Below are 18288 nucleotides of genomic sequence, written 5' to 3' on the forward strand. Positions count from 1 at the left end.
GATTTACACGCTCTTTCAGCTGTGAATGCATGCGTGCTCTCACCCTGTCCTTGTCCTCAATCACTGCTTATAAAAACTGATCGCATGGCCAAGGTTAAAACACTGTTCCTAATGCATTCATGTTATTTAGATGTCCTTACTGCAGCCTGGACGTCCTCTCTGGTCTTGATGATATAACAACCTTAACCCTGTGCCATTTCTGTCTCTCAGAGTAAAGTGTGTGTGATGGAGCTGAAGGGTGCAGCCTCTTCACATAGCATGTATCTGTGTGGCGGAGATCCGCTGACAGTGCCTGTTGAATCCCTGCTCCCTCCAGTCATAACCAGTGAACCTCAGCTCACAGGTGGCATGATTCAATTTCACTGTTTTCTCTCCAATATGCTCTTAAATACTGGGAAAATCTTACACTGACACTGTAAAGATGACTAATATCTTGCATACACTTTTTATGATTTACGCGAGCAAGGCCAGCGTATGTGATGAAGTAATTTATGCTAATCATAGCTTGCTGACAGCCCGTGCGCTTGTCACCAGCAGTCAGATCATATTTTACCACCGAATCCACGTGTGAAATAGTTGCACCTCCTCAGTGAGGTAGTAGTAAACTGTACTGAGTCCAAGAGGTGTTGGTGCATTCTGAACGCCTCTCACTGACACTGAGCAAAAATTGACTTGATGAAATGTGCATATTCTAAATGTCTTGAATAAGGAAGTAGCAATTTGCCATGGTGTAATTTATACAGTTTCATCGTTTCCAGCTATGTGTTTAAATAATTTTCACACATATGCTATTTGTTTTCTTTCTTTTTTTTCTTCTTTTCAAGTAAGTAAGGTTTATTTGTTAAGCACTTTTCGTAGACAGGCAGTCACAAAGTGCTGTACACAAAGATTAAAATAAAGAAAACATTAAGTAATAAAATAGACAATATAAACAATGCAAATTCAAAGCAATTCAAAAGTGTTGATTAACAGAAGGCCAGTTTAAACAATAAAGTTTTTAACTGCTTTTTAAAGGATTCCACAGAGTCAACCAAACGTAGTTGTGGAGGTAAACTGTTCCACAGCCGTGGTGCCACAGACTGAAAGGCTCTGTCCCCTCTCGTCTTCAGTCCTGTACGGGGAACAACGAACAAACTCTGAGCCTGTGAGCGAAGACAACGAGCAGCTGTGTATTTTATAAGAAGCTTGGATAAATAATCTGGGGCCTGGCCATTTAGTGCTCTATATGTTGAAACAAGAATTTTAAAGCAAATTCTAAAATCTATTGGGAGCCAATGTAAAGAATATAAAATGGGAATAATGCGAGCACGCTCACACAGCATGTTTTTGCTTTTTAAAGAGTGCAAGAGGTTTTATATTTTACATTTTGTCATCTTTCTGTGCAGCAGAAATACAGTATGTGCCAAAAGTGTGTGAACTTGCAGTGTGGTTTCTTCGCTTTTTGCATATTTGTCACACTTAAATGTCACAGATTGATTTCAGCATCAGTCAAAGATAACCTGAGTAAATACAAAATGCAGTTTTTAAACAATGATTTAGGGAAACATTTTATCCAATCATACCTGGCCTTGTGTAAAAAAAAAAGTAATTGTCCCCTAAACCTTATAATTGGTTGTGCCACCTTTAGCAGCAAGAACTCCAATCAAGTGTTTGTGACAACTGATAGTGTATCTTATACATCGCTGTGGAGGAACTTTTATTGGAGGGTTTTTCAGCATGAGCGGCTTGTTTAAGTTCATACCAAAGGATCTCAACCTCAACCTGATTTAAGTCCAGATATGCAAAACTTTAATTTTGTTTAGTTTTTTTTAACCACACAGAGGTGATTCAAGACAGAAAAGTTTATGAGTTAATTCTCCCTGATGGTTGTATGATCATTAAAGAGATGTAAGAAAATCCATGACTTGTAGTTAAAGAACTAAAGCCTCCAAAATGCCTCTCTTTAGCAGAGTCAGAGGTGACGGAGAGCCCCACCATTCCTGTGTTGGTGACCCTGAAGGCCAGGTGTAGCTCGGGTGCCATCACGCCTGCAGTCAGGGAGCTGCAAGTGGGCTGTATCCGCTCCACACAAACCAGTAAGAAGGTAACGTGCTGATGTTCAAGCATCCTGAAGCTTTCAGAAACAAAACCGACTGCTGCCACAGGTTTCATTGTTTAACACGGGGATTGAATTTACATTAGCACAGCATTCACTATCATGGTTTAAAGAGACATTTCTGTTTTTACCAGGGTGGTGAGTTTTACTGGGATAATGTGGCATCCCTGCAGCAGCAGGGCTTTAATGTGGAGCCGAGCAAAGGCAATGTGGACACAGGCCAGCGACGCGCCATCAGGATCACATGGACACCCCACACTGGATACAATGTAAGGAAGTGCTGATTTTGGTCTTTGGTTGTCTTTGGTGATCTGTGTTGCTGTTGATCACAAAAAAAAGTCATAAAAGTTCACTTCCAAGGAACTCAATATGTAGTTGAATAGTACAGCAAAGTTAAAGCATGGTTGTGAAAAATGGGTTCCAAAATGTGGAGGGAATATTGTTGATTTCAGCACGAGAAAAAAGTGTTATTTAAGACTTTCAGCAGAATTAGGTTTAAAATGTCTTCCTGTGTGAAACACGTGTATATACTTGTATGTATATACTGTCTGACAACATGTTTACGTCTGTGTGTTTCAGCCTTATGAGGTGGTGCAGATGTGCGTGCCTCTCACTTTAAAGGGCGACAGGATGAATGTTTACAGAGTCACCCTGATGGCTTTGGTCTCCACGACCGCCGATTGACCTCTAAAGGACTTGGATGATGGCCAGCAGGAATTCTGCTCACACATACTCTGACTAACCACAAATACACATATTCTGTGTGTGTGCAGAGCCAGCATTAACAAATAATGAGATCATTAAAGGTTTTGTTTGAACATTAACTTGAGCGATTTCATTTTGCGTTGAAATGGATGTAGAGGACTGAACCAGTATTGACTAGATTATTGCAATTTCCACTTTCAAATGTTGTCATATTAGAAAATAAAAACACAGTTCTCAGTTTTTTGTTAAGTTTTTGTGTTAAGAATCTCATATAACTTCCAAAAATAGAACGTCTAATAAAATATAGACATAAAAAAGAAGGTACACCGCCCTCTTCCAAGGTTTTACATATTAGAGCATATTAATAATCATCTGTTTCTTAGTAGGTCTTAAAATGGGGTAAATACAAACAGCAGATGACACATTGTACTTCACACATATTCATTATTTATTAGCACAGCTTAGCTTTGCAAAACTACATCTGAACAACCACAAGACTTGTGACCCTTGGCACCTTTCAGTCGTAAACTCCTGTCTATACAGAAAATTACAGAATATCTAATATAATATTTAAGGTTGTATTTTTTACTCACATTTCATGACTAATTTTGACAGACAAGCTAACAATCAAAAAAGGAACAGGAGTTGTTTTGAAAACTTTAACTTTTTCGTCTGATTATACTACATCAATGTAAATATGGACATTCCAGATGTACAGTATATATTTGAGAGAATAATATCTGTATGAGGGAAAGTTTTTTTGTCCACTTGCTTTTGCTTTTTCTGTTATGTGTATATTTTCCTGTGTAGAGTACCACAGCAACAACATTACAAGTTACAGCCCCGTGTATCTTTGTCCTGGACAGCTACAACTGAAATTCTCCTTAATATAACATGGAAGCAAACCTATCAAAAACAAAGTGCAATAGAGCATAAAATGTTGCAGAGATATACTGTATCTAAACGATTGCTTTACACCTGAGTGTACACCTGTTTTCACCACTAGGGGGTGTATGTAACACGAAGTAAGCAGCTGTGTTAAAACCAACATGGTAAAGGGTGTGTCAGCAGATGTAAGCCAGCAGATGTTCAGTAACACTGCTGGTATTACACCCATGAAGTGAAAGGAGGCCAAGTTCACACCGAGGTCACACAAGGAGCATATTAGGGAAAGTGGATCTAAATGGGCACACATTAATACATATGAATGATAAAATAGGATGAAAATGATACTAAGAACTGGGCATGTGAACAGTACTTGAAGAGTTAACTGATTAACAGTGGTTGTAACAATAAAAGTGAATGTAGCATTGCTATTATTTGCCAAGTGTATATAGAGGCATCAATCCAAAAATACACGACATGATGAAAAGTGTTCTCTCAATCATCCAAATCATTGAGTTCAGGTGCTCTATGGTCACAGGTGTATAAAATCAAGCACCCAGACATGCAGACTGCTTCTACAAACATTGGTGAAAGAATCAGTCACTCTCAGGAGCTCAGTGAACTCCAGCATGATGACACTGATAGGATGCTGCCTGTGCTGCATCCTATCCAGTCATGAAATTTCCTCGATATTAAATATTCCACAATCAACTTTTAGTGGTATCATAACAACGTGGAAGTGATTGAGAACACCATCTCAGCCATGAATTGGTAGTGGGGTCAGTGGATACTGAGGCTCATAGTGTGCAAAGATCGTCAGCTTTCTGCAGTCAGTCAGTACAGACCTCCAAACTTAATGTGGCCTTCAGAGTAGCTCAAAAGCAGTACACACAGAATGTGATTTCATGACTGATCAGCTCCTGCCTTATATCACCACACCAAGACATTTGTTGCTACTGTTACCGCACAACTTTGCGGTAACAGTTTGGGGATGGTCCTTCCTGTTCCAACATGGCTGTGCACCAGTGCACAAAAGCATGGTCCATGAAGACATGGATGAGCGAGTTTGGTGTGGAAGTACTTGACTGGCCTTCACCCAACCCCACAGATCACCTTTAGGATCAATTAAACCTTGTGGAAAGCCTTCCCAAAAAAATTGAAGCTGTAATAGCTGCAAAGGGCGCAGATATTTATATATGCAACAGAATATCAAATATAAATATATTAGATGGTGGGTTTTGTCAATTTTGAGGCACAAAATTAAAACATGTCATGATAAAAAAGAATGTAGACCGAAGAAAACCTGAATCTTCGACCAACTTTAAACTTAATGACAGGCGGTTCTATTTTCTGGAAGAGGAAGAGCAAGTAAACTCATTTTGCATCAGGATGGCTGGTCAGTCAAAGACGATCAGATTACAGGTTTGATTTACTGCAGAGCACCAACTCCCACCAGCTCTTCTAATACAATAACATCTTCATGCAGTTAAATTGTCAATGTTTAAGTCGGCTCTTTGGCAATGTGTTTTAAACATTTATCCACCAACAGTGTATCAAATACTTGTAGCCAGATATTTTAACCGTTCATTCATTATTTTTTGGAAATTGTCCAAGTAATTATCCATCTTAATAGTAATATGTGTCTTTGTGCGGGTGAATGCCGTGCCTGAGCACACAAGTAATAATATCAGTGTTGATATTAGTGCACTAGCTATGATTTGCTCACCGATTCTTTAATTATTAAATGCTGTGTATATTTCAGACCTAATCCATAGCAGGTGCCTGGTTTGTCCTGCGGCTAGGCTAGTAGATCGCACAAACCCTGCAAACATTTTCTCCACTTTAGACTTCACAGACTTCATTTGTGAAATATACACGAACACTTACTGTATGCATCCACGGGATTTCAAAATCAGTGCTAGTTGAGACGCAGGTAAACGGGCTCAGTGCAGTATGAATAATCAACACTCACATCGGTCAGTTGCTCTGTTACAGTCAAGTCAAGCTCTCTCTTGATAAACTACACAGGATGTTGTACAGTGTGAAGTGCAGGCCCTTTGTATGTGAACAGCAGATGTCAGTAATGCCTCACAGTGGACCAATAGGATTTGCCCTCTCTGAGAGATACATGCTGTAAGCATTTATCAGAGATTGTAAGAGATTATGCTAAATCAGATTACCGTACCCCAACCTGCCTATAAAAAGCAAGGTCATTATGAGCTTAGCCTCATGTAATGTCACCCGTTTTATGAAATGCATGAGATCATATTAGGCAATATTTGTGTTGTTATTTTGCCTCTTTTTCTAATCTGATTTCTCCTATGATCTCTTGTTAATACTGTGGGATAGTGCTACTTACAGTCCCTGCTCTGCTAACGGGTGGAGTTCATGTGTCCCTCTTTGTCTGTTAATGAATGTGACTTTTTGTTTTTAATCAAATCAGAAGCAGGACAGATCACTCTGTCCTTAATTACAATTTAGACTACATTAAAACACCACAGAAGTTATTTGTAACCACTTTAACAAGTGTTTCTAATGGGCTTTAAAGGCAAATTCATGCCTTCATAATACACTAAAATGTCTATTATTTGTCAATCCTTGCACTTATCAGCACTGTTTACCATGTCCAATTTATCCCAATTAAATTAGAATTAGTTTTGAAACAGAAAGCACATCCAGCTTTGGACTGTTCGCCTCATCAAAAGGCTGAATGCAGACAATAAGCTTTCTCCCCTGGGTGCTCTGAAGCACTACTAAAGAAGCTTCACAACACATATATGCAGAGACAGGCAGGGGTGTATCCAGGGGCAACTAAATCTCAGCAGCATTAACTTGGGTAGACGAGTCCCAGTGGAATCCCACACCCTGAACACTACCTGACAGACAGTCCTCTTTGCCAATGCGTTTTATTACATAAAAAGAAATCTAAATGAAGATATCAAATCCATAACCTTAAGATAACAATTAATACCAATATCGCCCTTTTGTACACCTATGAACTTGAAGGAAAGCTTTTGGTGGGTTTTAAATCACATCTCTATACAATACTGCATGGTTACTTTGGTGAAATTGTGAAATTAATGTGTGCTCAGAGAGCAGAAAGTGTACACACAGAACAGCAGGCCTGTCCCGCCACCACAGGTTTTAGGGTTTACAAAAGTGAGATGGAATCAAATACACACACTAGTGGAAATTCACATTTTTAAAGAGCATATTTACTGATTTTTTTAATAGACACAACTACTCTTATAACATTTCTAACTCCATCAGCTCATTCATACAAAAGAGTCTGTTTTTATGTAAAAGTATACATCAGTGTTTCAGAATGAATGTGACACATGCACACATTTGTCCAGCTCACATTTTAATTAAACTGAATTTAAACTGAACTTAATGTGCATTTGAAAAGACAGCACTAAACAGATCTGGCACAAACAGAGAGAGTAGCTCTCTCTAGGGAACATTTCTCTTACAAGCCAAGTAACAGTAGCTGTTGTCTTCCCCTGTCGGACCGAGCCCGTGCACACTTTGTTGTCTCAGAGGACGACAAAGTGTTCCACGTCTCCAAGTAACGCCTTAACCCACTGAGCATTAACCCCCTCTTCTGAGCACTCTACCTAGACTACTGGTGATAACGATCAAGTCATCTCTGTGCTGCAGTGATGGCCCACCCATAAGCACTGAGCAGAAAGCAAACCCCCAATGATTTCAGTTTATATAATTGTGGTGAAGTTAATACCCAGAGAATATAATTTGTCAACAAGATTTTTTCCAGGACCAGCTTATACTAACCATAAGACATTACTGATAGATCAGCAGAAGAGAACATATTACTTGATACTTAGTTTTTGTTAAACACACAAAAAAATACAGGGTCAAATGTACATGTTAAACATATATAAACATCAGATGTTGGTGTAGCAAAATCGTGATATGTACTTAGTCACGCACGCTAGCAGGAAAGTAAACATAACATTTGCCTGTTTTGGATTGCAAATGAAAGCGTGTTGTTCATTTGAAACACTAGCTGCTTTACTGGCATGAAGGTCAGATTTCAATGGAATTTGATAACATTTTCATATTGCAAATACATGACACTTTTGGATATGCATCCGGTCTAATAAAATGCCAGGGGCACATTTATTTGAACTTTTTACATTGCTCATTGTGTATAACAACATAGCAGTGAATACAATAGTCACTTATGTTATTGCTAAAATGTATCCATTAATTTGTGGTCAGTTTTCAGTATAAAGCAACTAATAATCTGTACAAGTTTGTATTCCAAAGTGACAGATCCTCTGGTACAAGCATGGCCTGGCGTGTAGTTGGTTGTTCGCCCTGCCAGATAAACACTGCTGTATTGCTGTTAATGCCTAATCGCCTTAAGTTAGCATTTACGTTATTACCAGTAAGACCAGTAAGTATAAATGCAATCCATTATTATTATAAGTGTAACTGGTCTTTTAGCCATTATATATCCATCATGCTATATTTTGTTTTCTACTTCAACAACACATCAGTTATTATGAAAGGTATATGTAATTACATAAATTTTCAATCATCATTTTTTCGCCAATAAATCTAAGATTATTTGTATTGTTTATAGCTTTTAGAAAATAATCCCTTTAGACATCATCTGAAGCCTGGTTAATCTTTCAGTCATTTCTTTTAGTTAACTTTCTCTTTTGCTTCCAACTGTAGTGTTTTAAATTCACTCGAAATGTATGTTGTTGTTGTTTTATGACATTTTCAAATGTTACTTTTTTCCAAAGTACTTTCGTTTCTCTTTATGTACACTCTTTAGTTGCCCCACAACTTTCCATGTACCTTTCAGCAGCTGCATTCTCTTAGGGTGAAAATCACTATTCAGCCTTGCCTTGGTTTCGAAAACTCTCATTCGCTTTTCCAATTTTATCTTAAGTTTTCACATTAATCGAGTTTTAGAATTAAAAGCAGTGTTTTAGCAGGTAAACTTCCCTCTAGGTACGTTGGAGATACCAAAGATGGCAGCATTTCCTGATCTGAAGTGGTCGCCGACCCCTCCGCCGTGCGTTGTGACGCTGCCGTAACGTGGGGTTTCCCAGACCTGAATGCAGGGTTACCGCGCCCATCTCTGCTGTTTGATGGCCGGAGGAAGAAGCGACTGAGATCCTGGCGTGAAGGAAGAAAAAGAGGGACGACGACGGTGGGAAAGACGAGAAGGGATTTTTTTTGCTTTGAGTTGGAATTTGTGTTGAGACGGAGGAACGTTAAACCGGGACTCTGACACGCCTTGTCTGGGTGAACACAGTCTTGTCTCTGCGCCTCTGTGCCGGTGTGTCTCCCCCCTCGGCGGGTCAAAAACTGGGTTCGGGGAGTGCCGCTCCTCGGTGGCTAAACAAGCTAAATCTGAGCGCCTGGGCGGAGAGAGGAGAGGCAAGAGTTTGCTGTTTCCAGTCAATGTGATATAAACAACGGATACCCTTGATTGAAAGCGGGTAAGGAAATGTATTGATATTTGAAAATGCGCTTCAGGAAATACAGTAAGTCTGCAGTTCACTAGCTGCCAAGCAGGGACAGGGAACGAAAAGGGTTAAACTGGGTTGAGTGGCTCCTTCGTTAGAGTTAGCTGCAGCTAGCTAGACGTTTCTGCCAAGACGGTGAGTGGGGGTCACTGGTTAAGTTTCTCAAACAAAGTGTCGTTTAACCAAATAATATATATCTAATGGCTTTGTCCGGCAATGTTGGAGTTAATGGCCAATGCTAACCTTAATTAGCAGGGTGAATTGTGACAGCTCGTTAAGTTAGCCCGCACCCCCTCTCCAACGTCCGGGTATCTTTCGCTCTCGTTGAAGAAATTAGCTACCTGCGTTAACCTGTTTCAGCTTTACTTAAGTAGCAATTTTTCCCTCAGCAATCGGGATGTAAAATTTATCAGTTGTTACCAGCATTTTTAAGCTCTTAAAGGGCCCTTTCCCCCCACCTATTTCCTCTATAGGGTAGCCTGGGATTACCTGATAGGCTAATTGGTGGCACACTTGCTACTATCAGTTTATTGTTGATGAACCCTTGGCCAGCTGTTTAAGAAGAAACACAATGCTACTTCTCAAACTTACACAACTGAAACGGGCGTGAGCAGATTTTGGATTTACCACTACACATACTGCAAATTCGTAGCATCATGAAACTGACAACGAAGGGAGTCTAAAAATGGCTACTTCACCAACAGAATCACTACCACCCCCACTATTCCCTAGCCAGTCCATACAAGTAAGCCAGCAGTGGCAACAGCCTACGTTTGCAGCCTGGTATGGATCATCTGGGTGTGTGAATTACGAATATGGCAGCGACGACAACATGCCTGTATCCATAATGAATTTGAACACTGGTGCTGTTGCTGATTTATGATTTTTAAGCACATTGGTTGTATTTTAGAGGCAACATTTACTGTTATTTACATAATGTAACAAAAATTAAACACAGTTACTTGCAAAGCTATGTTAAAACGGGGTAGTTGAACTAAAAGCATTTATGTGAGTGAATCGAAACTAAACCGCCGGAGATGATGGCAACTGTATGGCACAGATATGTTAACAAATTCCACGTTTAATCAACAGTCAGCCACCCAGTTCTTCAGCTTGGCCTTTCGTTATAATGCTCAGCGCGTTAAAGTAATATGAATTTGCATCGATTACCAAGCCGTAGGGCCGCTGTATGATCGCGAGGAAAAGGGCAGGCACGGCTGTGGATCTGATTGTGGCCATAGCCATTTTAGTTTCATGAGAGTTAACCCAGCGTCAGTTAGGTTGAACACAGTTAGGTTGATTTTAGACTTCTTCTTTTAACGGCGTGGAAACAAGATTGACGAGATCCAATTAGACAATCTGTTTATCTCAATCACGGCTCCGTTGCAGTGCAAGTTGTTAGCAGCTACAGTAACCGTGCCCAGCCGGGCCGCGCCGCTCCATAGTATCTCAAGCTCTAGCCCGGAAAACGGGCATGCTTCCTCAAAGGTGAAGCAGCATATCCCAGTCGGCACACTGTCGTAGAGGGTTAAGATAGAAATGAATTGGAACAGTTGTATTTAGCGGCGGGAAATGTTTCGTAAGTGGGTTCAGCGGCGAGGTTGGACGTGCTGTCGCAGGAAGCTGTGCTGTGCGCCTCCGACAGCACCGAGACGAGCTATATGAAGCCTGGCGCTTATACGGACTTTTGAGGCCAGCAGTATTGAGATACTGCATTAGAAAAATCCGTGACCGCACGTAGACTATTTTCAACCGTTTTAGGAAAATTGGTGGTGTTTCTTAAGAGAGCTAGCCGTTTTTAATGGCTCACAAAGATGAATTCATTTTGCCAGTGTGCCCCCTCCCTCCGCCTCCTCGAATGAATGGGTTCCTGTATTCAGGGCCCAAGCAGCTGCAATGAACAAGATGGCGTTCAAAGCCTTTTTCATCACCGCTTTTTCTCAGACAGAGAGAGGCAGCTGCCGAGCATCGGATGGGTTTAGGCTTGGCAAGCTAGATCTCATTGATTATCCTCATTCTAAAAATGTGCAGAATGTATTTTCATTAAAAACGTTTTCATTCTCATAGCATTCCTGGTCAGATTAATCCAGTATGTGCACCTCACTTACAGGACAACATGGTGGGGAAGGGGTGTTGTACATCTTGACTGTGAACCTGAACATCAGGGGATCTGAAAATTACATTATATCTTTAAATACTGTATATGAAATGTATTTTTATTTAGATTTTAATATTATACTTATTTTCTTTTTTAGAATTTTTTAACCACACCTTAGGGAATGGGATGTTTCTTCTCAATCCTCACAGCTGCTTAGGGATGTGATAGAACAGATTACATAATTTAAAGAGAGAAAGATGTAATGGCTTCTTTAGATTTTTAAGTTATTTCTTTCACATTTTGTTATTGTTGCAGTAACAGGTATTCTGCTTATTTCCAAAACTTATTCTGTTTCTGTGTGCCTGTATATCAGACACATTTTGTCTATTTGTTTTTAATCATGCCTATTCATTTCTTAGTCACAATTAGATTTATTTTAACACTGATCCAAAACTTCCAGTTCTAATCTCTTCATACTAATCACATCATACCTCACAACTGATTTGATGGAAGTTAAGTTTGGGAGAAATCTATGGCATTATTTGTTTTTGTATGAAGTGGTCTGGTTTTCTAGGCTTGTGGCCAGACCTGTAATAAACTACAAATAAAAGAGGAAGTTTATGCAGAACAGTATACTGTGAATAGTTAAGGTTTTATCTGTAGCACTTTTGGGTTAAGCGCAACCTGTATGCACGCCCAAAAGCATCCAGTTATCAAACCAAGCATAAAACATTGTTCTATTTATTGTTAATCAGCTCACATGACCTGGATGTGACCCACTCTATATTGGCACCCTGAATATATCCAACACTGTTTTTCTTTGGCCCTGTTGGAAAGCAATAGAAAAAGCTGCATGAATTTCTCCAGCATTTTATTGATGACTTTGCCTTGAAACAAGTCATATACGACAGGCCTGCCTAAAAGCATTAATTGCAGAATTGTCTGTTTGAGACTGAGTTTGTGCACAGTGTAGCTTGTCAGTAGCTTAGCTGTGAGTGAGTAGCACCACAAGATAATGACCATGTGTTTAAAACCTGAATAATTATCCTGTTGGCCTGGGATTTGGGTGGGTGGGTGGGGGGGGGATTGTCATCCAGTTTATTTTTTCCCTCATTTAATCTGGGAGTACTGTATATGAATGGGATTAAATTCTTAGATATGTGGATTTCAGTCTTTGGGATTATGTGGCTTTGGTTAGTGATAGTGCTTATTTATTTTTATTTTTTTCACATCAGGCATGATCCTGCTTTTCACTGTCCACTGTAAAAAGCAGATGTGCTGAGGGGCCAAATAAATATGGGCGTACATATAAGTACATACAAGTGATTGATACCTTCACAGGATTACCCCTCTACCCTCTCTTTGATAAAATACCTTTTTCATTCAAGTGTTGGATACCTGAACTCGCAAGATGTGTTGTATGTTTGTGACAGCCTTGGCTGTAACGTAACTTCTGACCAGACCAAAATGATGCAAATTTTATATACTTGTGGCTCCAAGAGACCAAAAAGCAAGAGTGGTTGGATCCAACGTGGTGGTGGTTTTGTCTCATTGACCATTATGGTATATTATGATTTCTTAGTTAGTGACAGTCTCCACATCTTTGGTTTGCATCTGGTAGGTTCAGGTTTTGTTTTTGTTTTTTTTGTTGTTGTTAGTTTTTGTTTTCTTTTACTCAATGAAAAGACGCATGCACTCACAGATTAGTATAGCATTAATGGTGCTGGACTGTGGGAAGAACCCAGAGCCCCTGGAGTAAACCCACACAAGACCAGGGAGAACATGCAAACTTAAAACTGCTTCAGACAAGCTGGTTCAATCCAGAATTGTAGCAGTGAGTGTGAACACCATGACAACATAACTTTTCTATTGAGGTTCCTAATAGATCTGTAGTATGAATATATACCAGTCCCAATTCAGTGCCACAGAACATGTTTAATAATGGTTCTTTAATAACATTTATGGTTGGTAATCAATACATTTAGTCAGTAAAGCCCTATCACATCTAGACTGAAATAAAAGGCCTGCATTGAAATGAAATTGCCTTGGTTCAGTAGTTAGAGTTATGCATATCAGCCCCAAGTTTTTTGCATGTTAATAAACAAGATAATTTTATATCCTGTTAATATAGGATATATAATGCTTTTGAGCAATTCCCTGATTGTTGTAGCTGATGGGTAATGGCTGAATGTTCAGGAGTTTTGGTTTTATTGAGTGGGGAACTCTTCCGACTTTGTAATGGCTTTTTCACTGTTTTCCAGTGGACTGGTCCTGTTTAGCATGGCCATTGCAAGTGTTATTCAAGTAGTCACAGTACTGCTGCAAAACTGAAAATTTGTTTCCTAAATTCTGTACAAATTTATGATAGTTTTTTAAAATAAAAAAAGTGAGAAAAACTGCCCCTTTTTTTTTTTTTTTTTATATAGTTATGGAGTTATAAGTATACAACTACTGTAGCCTGATCCAACTTCAGATGTTTTCCAACAGCCACACAAGTATTACTACAAAAAGGCTTAGTTGTGCAAATGCAAATTCAGGTATACTACAATGCTTGATAGAAAGCGTAGGATACATTATGTAAAGTTTGAGTTTCAGATTCAAGATAAGAACGAAATAATGCATTATTTGCACTTAATTGAAGATGCAATTTTTGGGTAAATAATTATTTCCTGTTGCATAACAACCCTACATTTCTATCTACCTATATCTGACTTAAAACTTCACTGTGCCTGTATATTCATCTCAATTTCTTCAAAATAAAAAGGAATCATGACACATTTAACGGGGTCTGTGTAAAATGTTTCCTTTAAGGGAAACTGGTAGCATGCCATTTAACTGTTGGTTACAAGCCACAACAAATCAGTTTTCTGCGAAGCATTTTGGGGTTCTGGTTTCTAACACAGACAGTTTCATGTAAGAGTTGATGGAAAAATACTCAACAGTATGGGCATGGAACTTGAGTTATCCATTGTACTATGCCAAGCTCTTGAATAAGTATTTCTCTTCATCCACAATAGTGACTTTATCAGCGACATTATTTGTGAATATTAATTTTAAAAGACCATTAGTCGCAGCCTCTGCAGTATGCCTTCATTACTATACTCATAAGTCTTGTTGGTTGAGCAATCTAAATCCTTTCTTCTTCTTTGTGTAATACAGCTCCTGAAAGCAGCACAAGCGCAGTTTCATCAGGGTGTGTTGATCATCCATAAGCAAATGTGCAGCTAAAGACTGTGATGGGATCGCTGTGCTAGTACAGCTTTGTTCTAACAATATCTTTCAGAAGATAATAAGTTTCTTAGCATCCACTGGTGCAAGTTATCTAACTATTAATTGCATGCACACCACACATGTGTTTCAGCCATATACATATGAGCACAGATGCAGGCATACATTAACACTAAGTGTTAATAGAAGTCTCAAGGCTACAATGTACAACTTCCAAATTCAAATTTTAGAGCTATTCACAAAGATTATGAAACTTGGCACTGAGTGCAAATGCCAGCACACCCACAACAACAGCAGGGCTTTCCCTCTTTACCACAGCAAGGTTTATAGTGAGGGAGCCCAACAGTAGAATCAAAAACATCTGCATTAAAAGTTCCTCGAATAGTTCAAAGAGGAAAATTTTAGCCTTTTCTAGTTGCAGGAATTTTTCATCAGCCATTAAAGCCTTTTTGAAACTTGGGCCTTTTACCCGCATGTCATCTGGAGGAACCTAGGTTTATATTCAGTTTCTGAGCCAATTTTCCTGTCTAAAAAGTCCCTGCTCAAGTTGTAGTACTTGGTAATGGCCCAGGAAGTAAGTACGGTAGTCGTTGATTGTTTATACACAAAACCCAGATCTGTTCTGTGCTACTCGCCCTGCTAGTACAGCTGCTTGCCAGGTATTTTCAGTGAGCTATGCATCTAAATGTATTGCCATAATTAATGTGACTGATGCATAGCAGAGAAAACTGTCAACATGTAGAAAATGTTTGCGTTAAGAACTGCGATGGCAACATGAAGCAAATTCCATGTCATCCAGAGTCCAGTTTCCTGTTTTATGTACAGAAACAGGTCACAGGTAATCCAGTGCCTTATCTAATGTAGCACTTGTAACTTATATCAAACATCTGTTTTGTTTTTTTGTTTTTTCTTGTTTGGTTTTTTTTGCCCATCATTGGAAACACACTACTGGACACTCAGTTATAATTTAAAAGGCAATTTAAAAAATGAATTTTAAGACTGCAAACTGAACATTTTTGTGTTTGTTTGTGTGTGTGTTCTGCTACCTTTAGTGGCAATGCAGGCCAGCTCTCTCAAAAGTGTCACTACCCTAAAGTGGCAGCTACAGTGGTTTACACCAGGATGTTACATTTCCTGAACACAATCACAACTTAAACGCAAAATGATTTGCTTTTCTTGAGTCATGGTTTAAAAATAAATAAATAAATCAAAGGCATATTGGAGTTGGTTTTAATGCCTTACATTGTTATAGGTTATACAATTTAAAGTATTCTATTCAGTTCAGATCTTCCTCTCAGAAGTCTCATACATTTTTGTTAACAGAATCATTGACATAGGTTGCCATCTGCTAACCTCACTAACAGAACTGTAAAATTTTAAACATAACAAATTTATTATTAAGTTATATTGAACATGATCCGTTATATAACATTCACCAATTGGATAAAAGAACATTTAAAGTTTATTTGGTACTGTAATTGATTTATCAGTAAAGATTGTTTTAAGCAGTGGCAAGAACAGATTACTTATGAAAGGTGTGCAGTAACAAATAAAGATTTTTCTCAATCTGTGTCTTGGCAAACATTCTTAGTCTTTTTTTATAGCTCCAGGCACTCCCAAGTGTCAATATTACAGCGAAAATTCTTCCTAAGCCTTTCCCACTGTTTAGATTTGTGTATAGTTTGACTGTAGGTGCTGTTATGCTTACATAACTTGTCACCGCTGGCCCAAAGGTCTTAGCCACTGTTTTGAATATTCAAAGTAAGTGGCACCAGAGCCGCTTGGTGACCCACACACTGGCCATCACTGTCATCACTTACACCGTAACCCTCCCACAAGCCCATAACAAACTCTGGCCGTCTTTTGCATGTGGATTTCACCGCCTGATCTGGTTTGAATAGAGACCATCTCTGTGTCTATTTACATTCTCGCCCTTATATTTGACTGCAAAGGGAAAATGTGACCAAACCTGAATCCCGAGATGACTGGGAAAGACAGCTACTATTAGTGAGTGTTCTTCCTCTTCAAAGCAAGAAAGGCCACAGTCACTTGAGCAAGAGTGGGGTAGCTGTCATGTGACTCTTCACACACTTGTTCCTCTCTTGGAAGCTTGGGGAGAAAACACAGGGGGAGGGGTGTGATTATTAATGCAATCAAAGGAGTGTATTTTATGCTTTAAATAAAGTCATGCTTTTGGCTTTGGGCTAGCCTGACCTTCCCTCCCTTTCCTTCCCCCCCCCCCCCCCCCCCCCCCCCCCCTTACAGTTTTAATTAACTATTAACTCATTTATATCCAAGTATGAAAAGATGGTTGTGCAGCTTTGTAGCAAGTAAATGTTAAAATGCATGAACTTTCTTGACATATACAATCTTATCTTTTTAACAGGCATATTTTTTTTTCTCTCGATGCTATTGTCAGAAAAAATGCTGAGCATTAGGAATAGCTTTTTTTTTTTTTTTTTTTTTTTTTTAAAGGTTGAGCCTCATGTTAGAATTCTGTTTTCTTGTTAGTAATGATCAGTTATATTGCAGAGCAGCTTATGTGCATTAAGTTTTTGTTTTGTTTTTGGCTAGGTTTGCCTTTTGAGAGCATCTTGTTCTGAAATGTGGTCTGAAAAATGCCTGCTATTTCTACCAACAATGTTTTCTGTCTAGCAAAAGAGCACACAGCATCATGGAATGTTTCACTAATCAATCAATTAAACACTACTGTCAGTCGCATTGATGTTATGTCCCCTATCATCAGACATTACCAGCACAGGCCAACCACATTGACGGTGCATGCATACAAAATCGTGTCCAGTAAAAGGGATGGTTCACACAGCATATATAAAGAACACTCAAATGTAGGGCTGGGTAATTGGTTGAGTTGTATTGTTGTAAATTTTTCATTGTAATGATTGTGCAAATAAGATGAATCATTGTAAAAGGAAATATGTTTTCTTATGCCTTGCGATTTTTCTTTTCTTTTTTTAATTTAGGCTTCCCCTTCCCTTTTCAGCACTGCACCCTAAAACCACAAACCTCCAGTAAACAGTGGATTGTTCACTCAGTAAGGTTAGGGTTACCCCACTGATGTTTTTTCTTTTTTTGCAATAGTAACTTTACCAACAGACATTGGCAGCTAGCCAATTATGCTAAAGTTTTCTCAGCTGATTCAAATTAAAAATAATAATAAAAATAGTTCCTTTACAATTTTTTACAAAGTATTACAGACGTCATAGTTGCTGTTGTTGGTTTTTTTTGGGGGGGGTTTTCAGACTTTTATTTTGTGAAATTTCAATTAGATTTTGTCCAAGATCTAAAAAAAACCAAAGTGTAGGATATTAGACAAACCTTTTTTCTACAAATGAAATAAGGTTAGGCATTTTATTCAACATCACTCTGTAATTACACCTCCACAGCGTTTGTTTGCTGTGGGGTTGTTATGTGGTGATGAGCTTTTTCTTCCAGTTCAGACATTGCTGATCATGCTGGAGTTGGAGCCAATAATCGAACATTAGTCTAAACTATTACAATGCAAAAAGGTGTGTTTATAAAATTTCATTCATATCCAAATTAGCTTAAAAAATCTCCAAGTGCTCTTGAGGATTAACACTTTGACTGCTGCATTCAGGCTGAAAGAAAGCAGTAGATGGGGCTAGTATTTAGTTTCAACTAACTTAACTGTGTTTTGTTGTTGTTGGGGGGGGTTTGCTTTAAAATAACATAGCTTACCTAGTAATTAATTATGTTGTTGGACATAGCATCCTGAGACATGGAGTGCTTAT

General features: G+C 38.8%; 2 protein-coding genes across 7 annotated transcripts in view; both read left to right on the forward strand.

The window, feature by feature from the left end:
• The window catches only part of cfap74 (cilia and flagella associated protein 74), a 58146-nt gene extending 55159 nt beyond the window's left edge, over positions 1-2987 (forward strand). For 5 of the 6 annotated variants that reach the window (XM_080898557.1, XM_080898553.1, XM_080898556.1 and 2 more), the window contains exons 36-39: positions 211-343; positions 1947-2083; positions 2230-2364; positions 2675-2987. In XM_080898557.1, coding sequence (XP_080754683.1) covers positions 211-343; positions 1947-2083; positions 2230-2364; positions 2675-2779 — 510 coding nt within the window. In that variant the 3' untranslated portion in view covers positions 2780-2987. The remainder of the gene's footprint in view (positions 1-210; positions 344-1946; positions 2084-2229; positions 2365-2674) is intronic. The other variant, XM_080898555.1, reaches the window with a different exon arrangement.
• A 5792-nt stretch (positions 2988-8779) lies between these two features.
• Positions 8780-18288, forward strand: part of gnb1a (guanine nucleotide binding protein (G protein), beta polypeptide 1a) — a 32791-nt gene continuing 23282 nt past the window's right edge. Inside the window, exon 1 of the mRNA XM_080897917.1 lies at positions 8780-9165. The gene's annotated coding sequence lies outside the window, so the exon portion shown is untranslated. The remainder of the gene's footprint in view (positions 9166-18288) is intronic.

The sequence above is a fragment of the Rhamphochromis sp. 'chilingali' genome, assembly GCF_963969265.1.
Source record: "Rhamphochromis sp. 'chilingali' genome assembly, chromosome: 12".
NCBI classification, from domain to species: Eukaryota; Metazoa; Chordata; class Actinopteri; order Cichliformes; family Cichlidae; genus Rhamphochromis; species Rhamphochromis sp. 'chilingali'.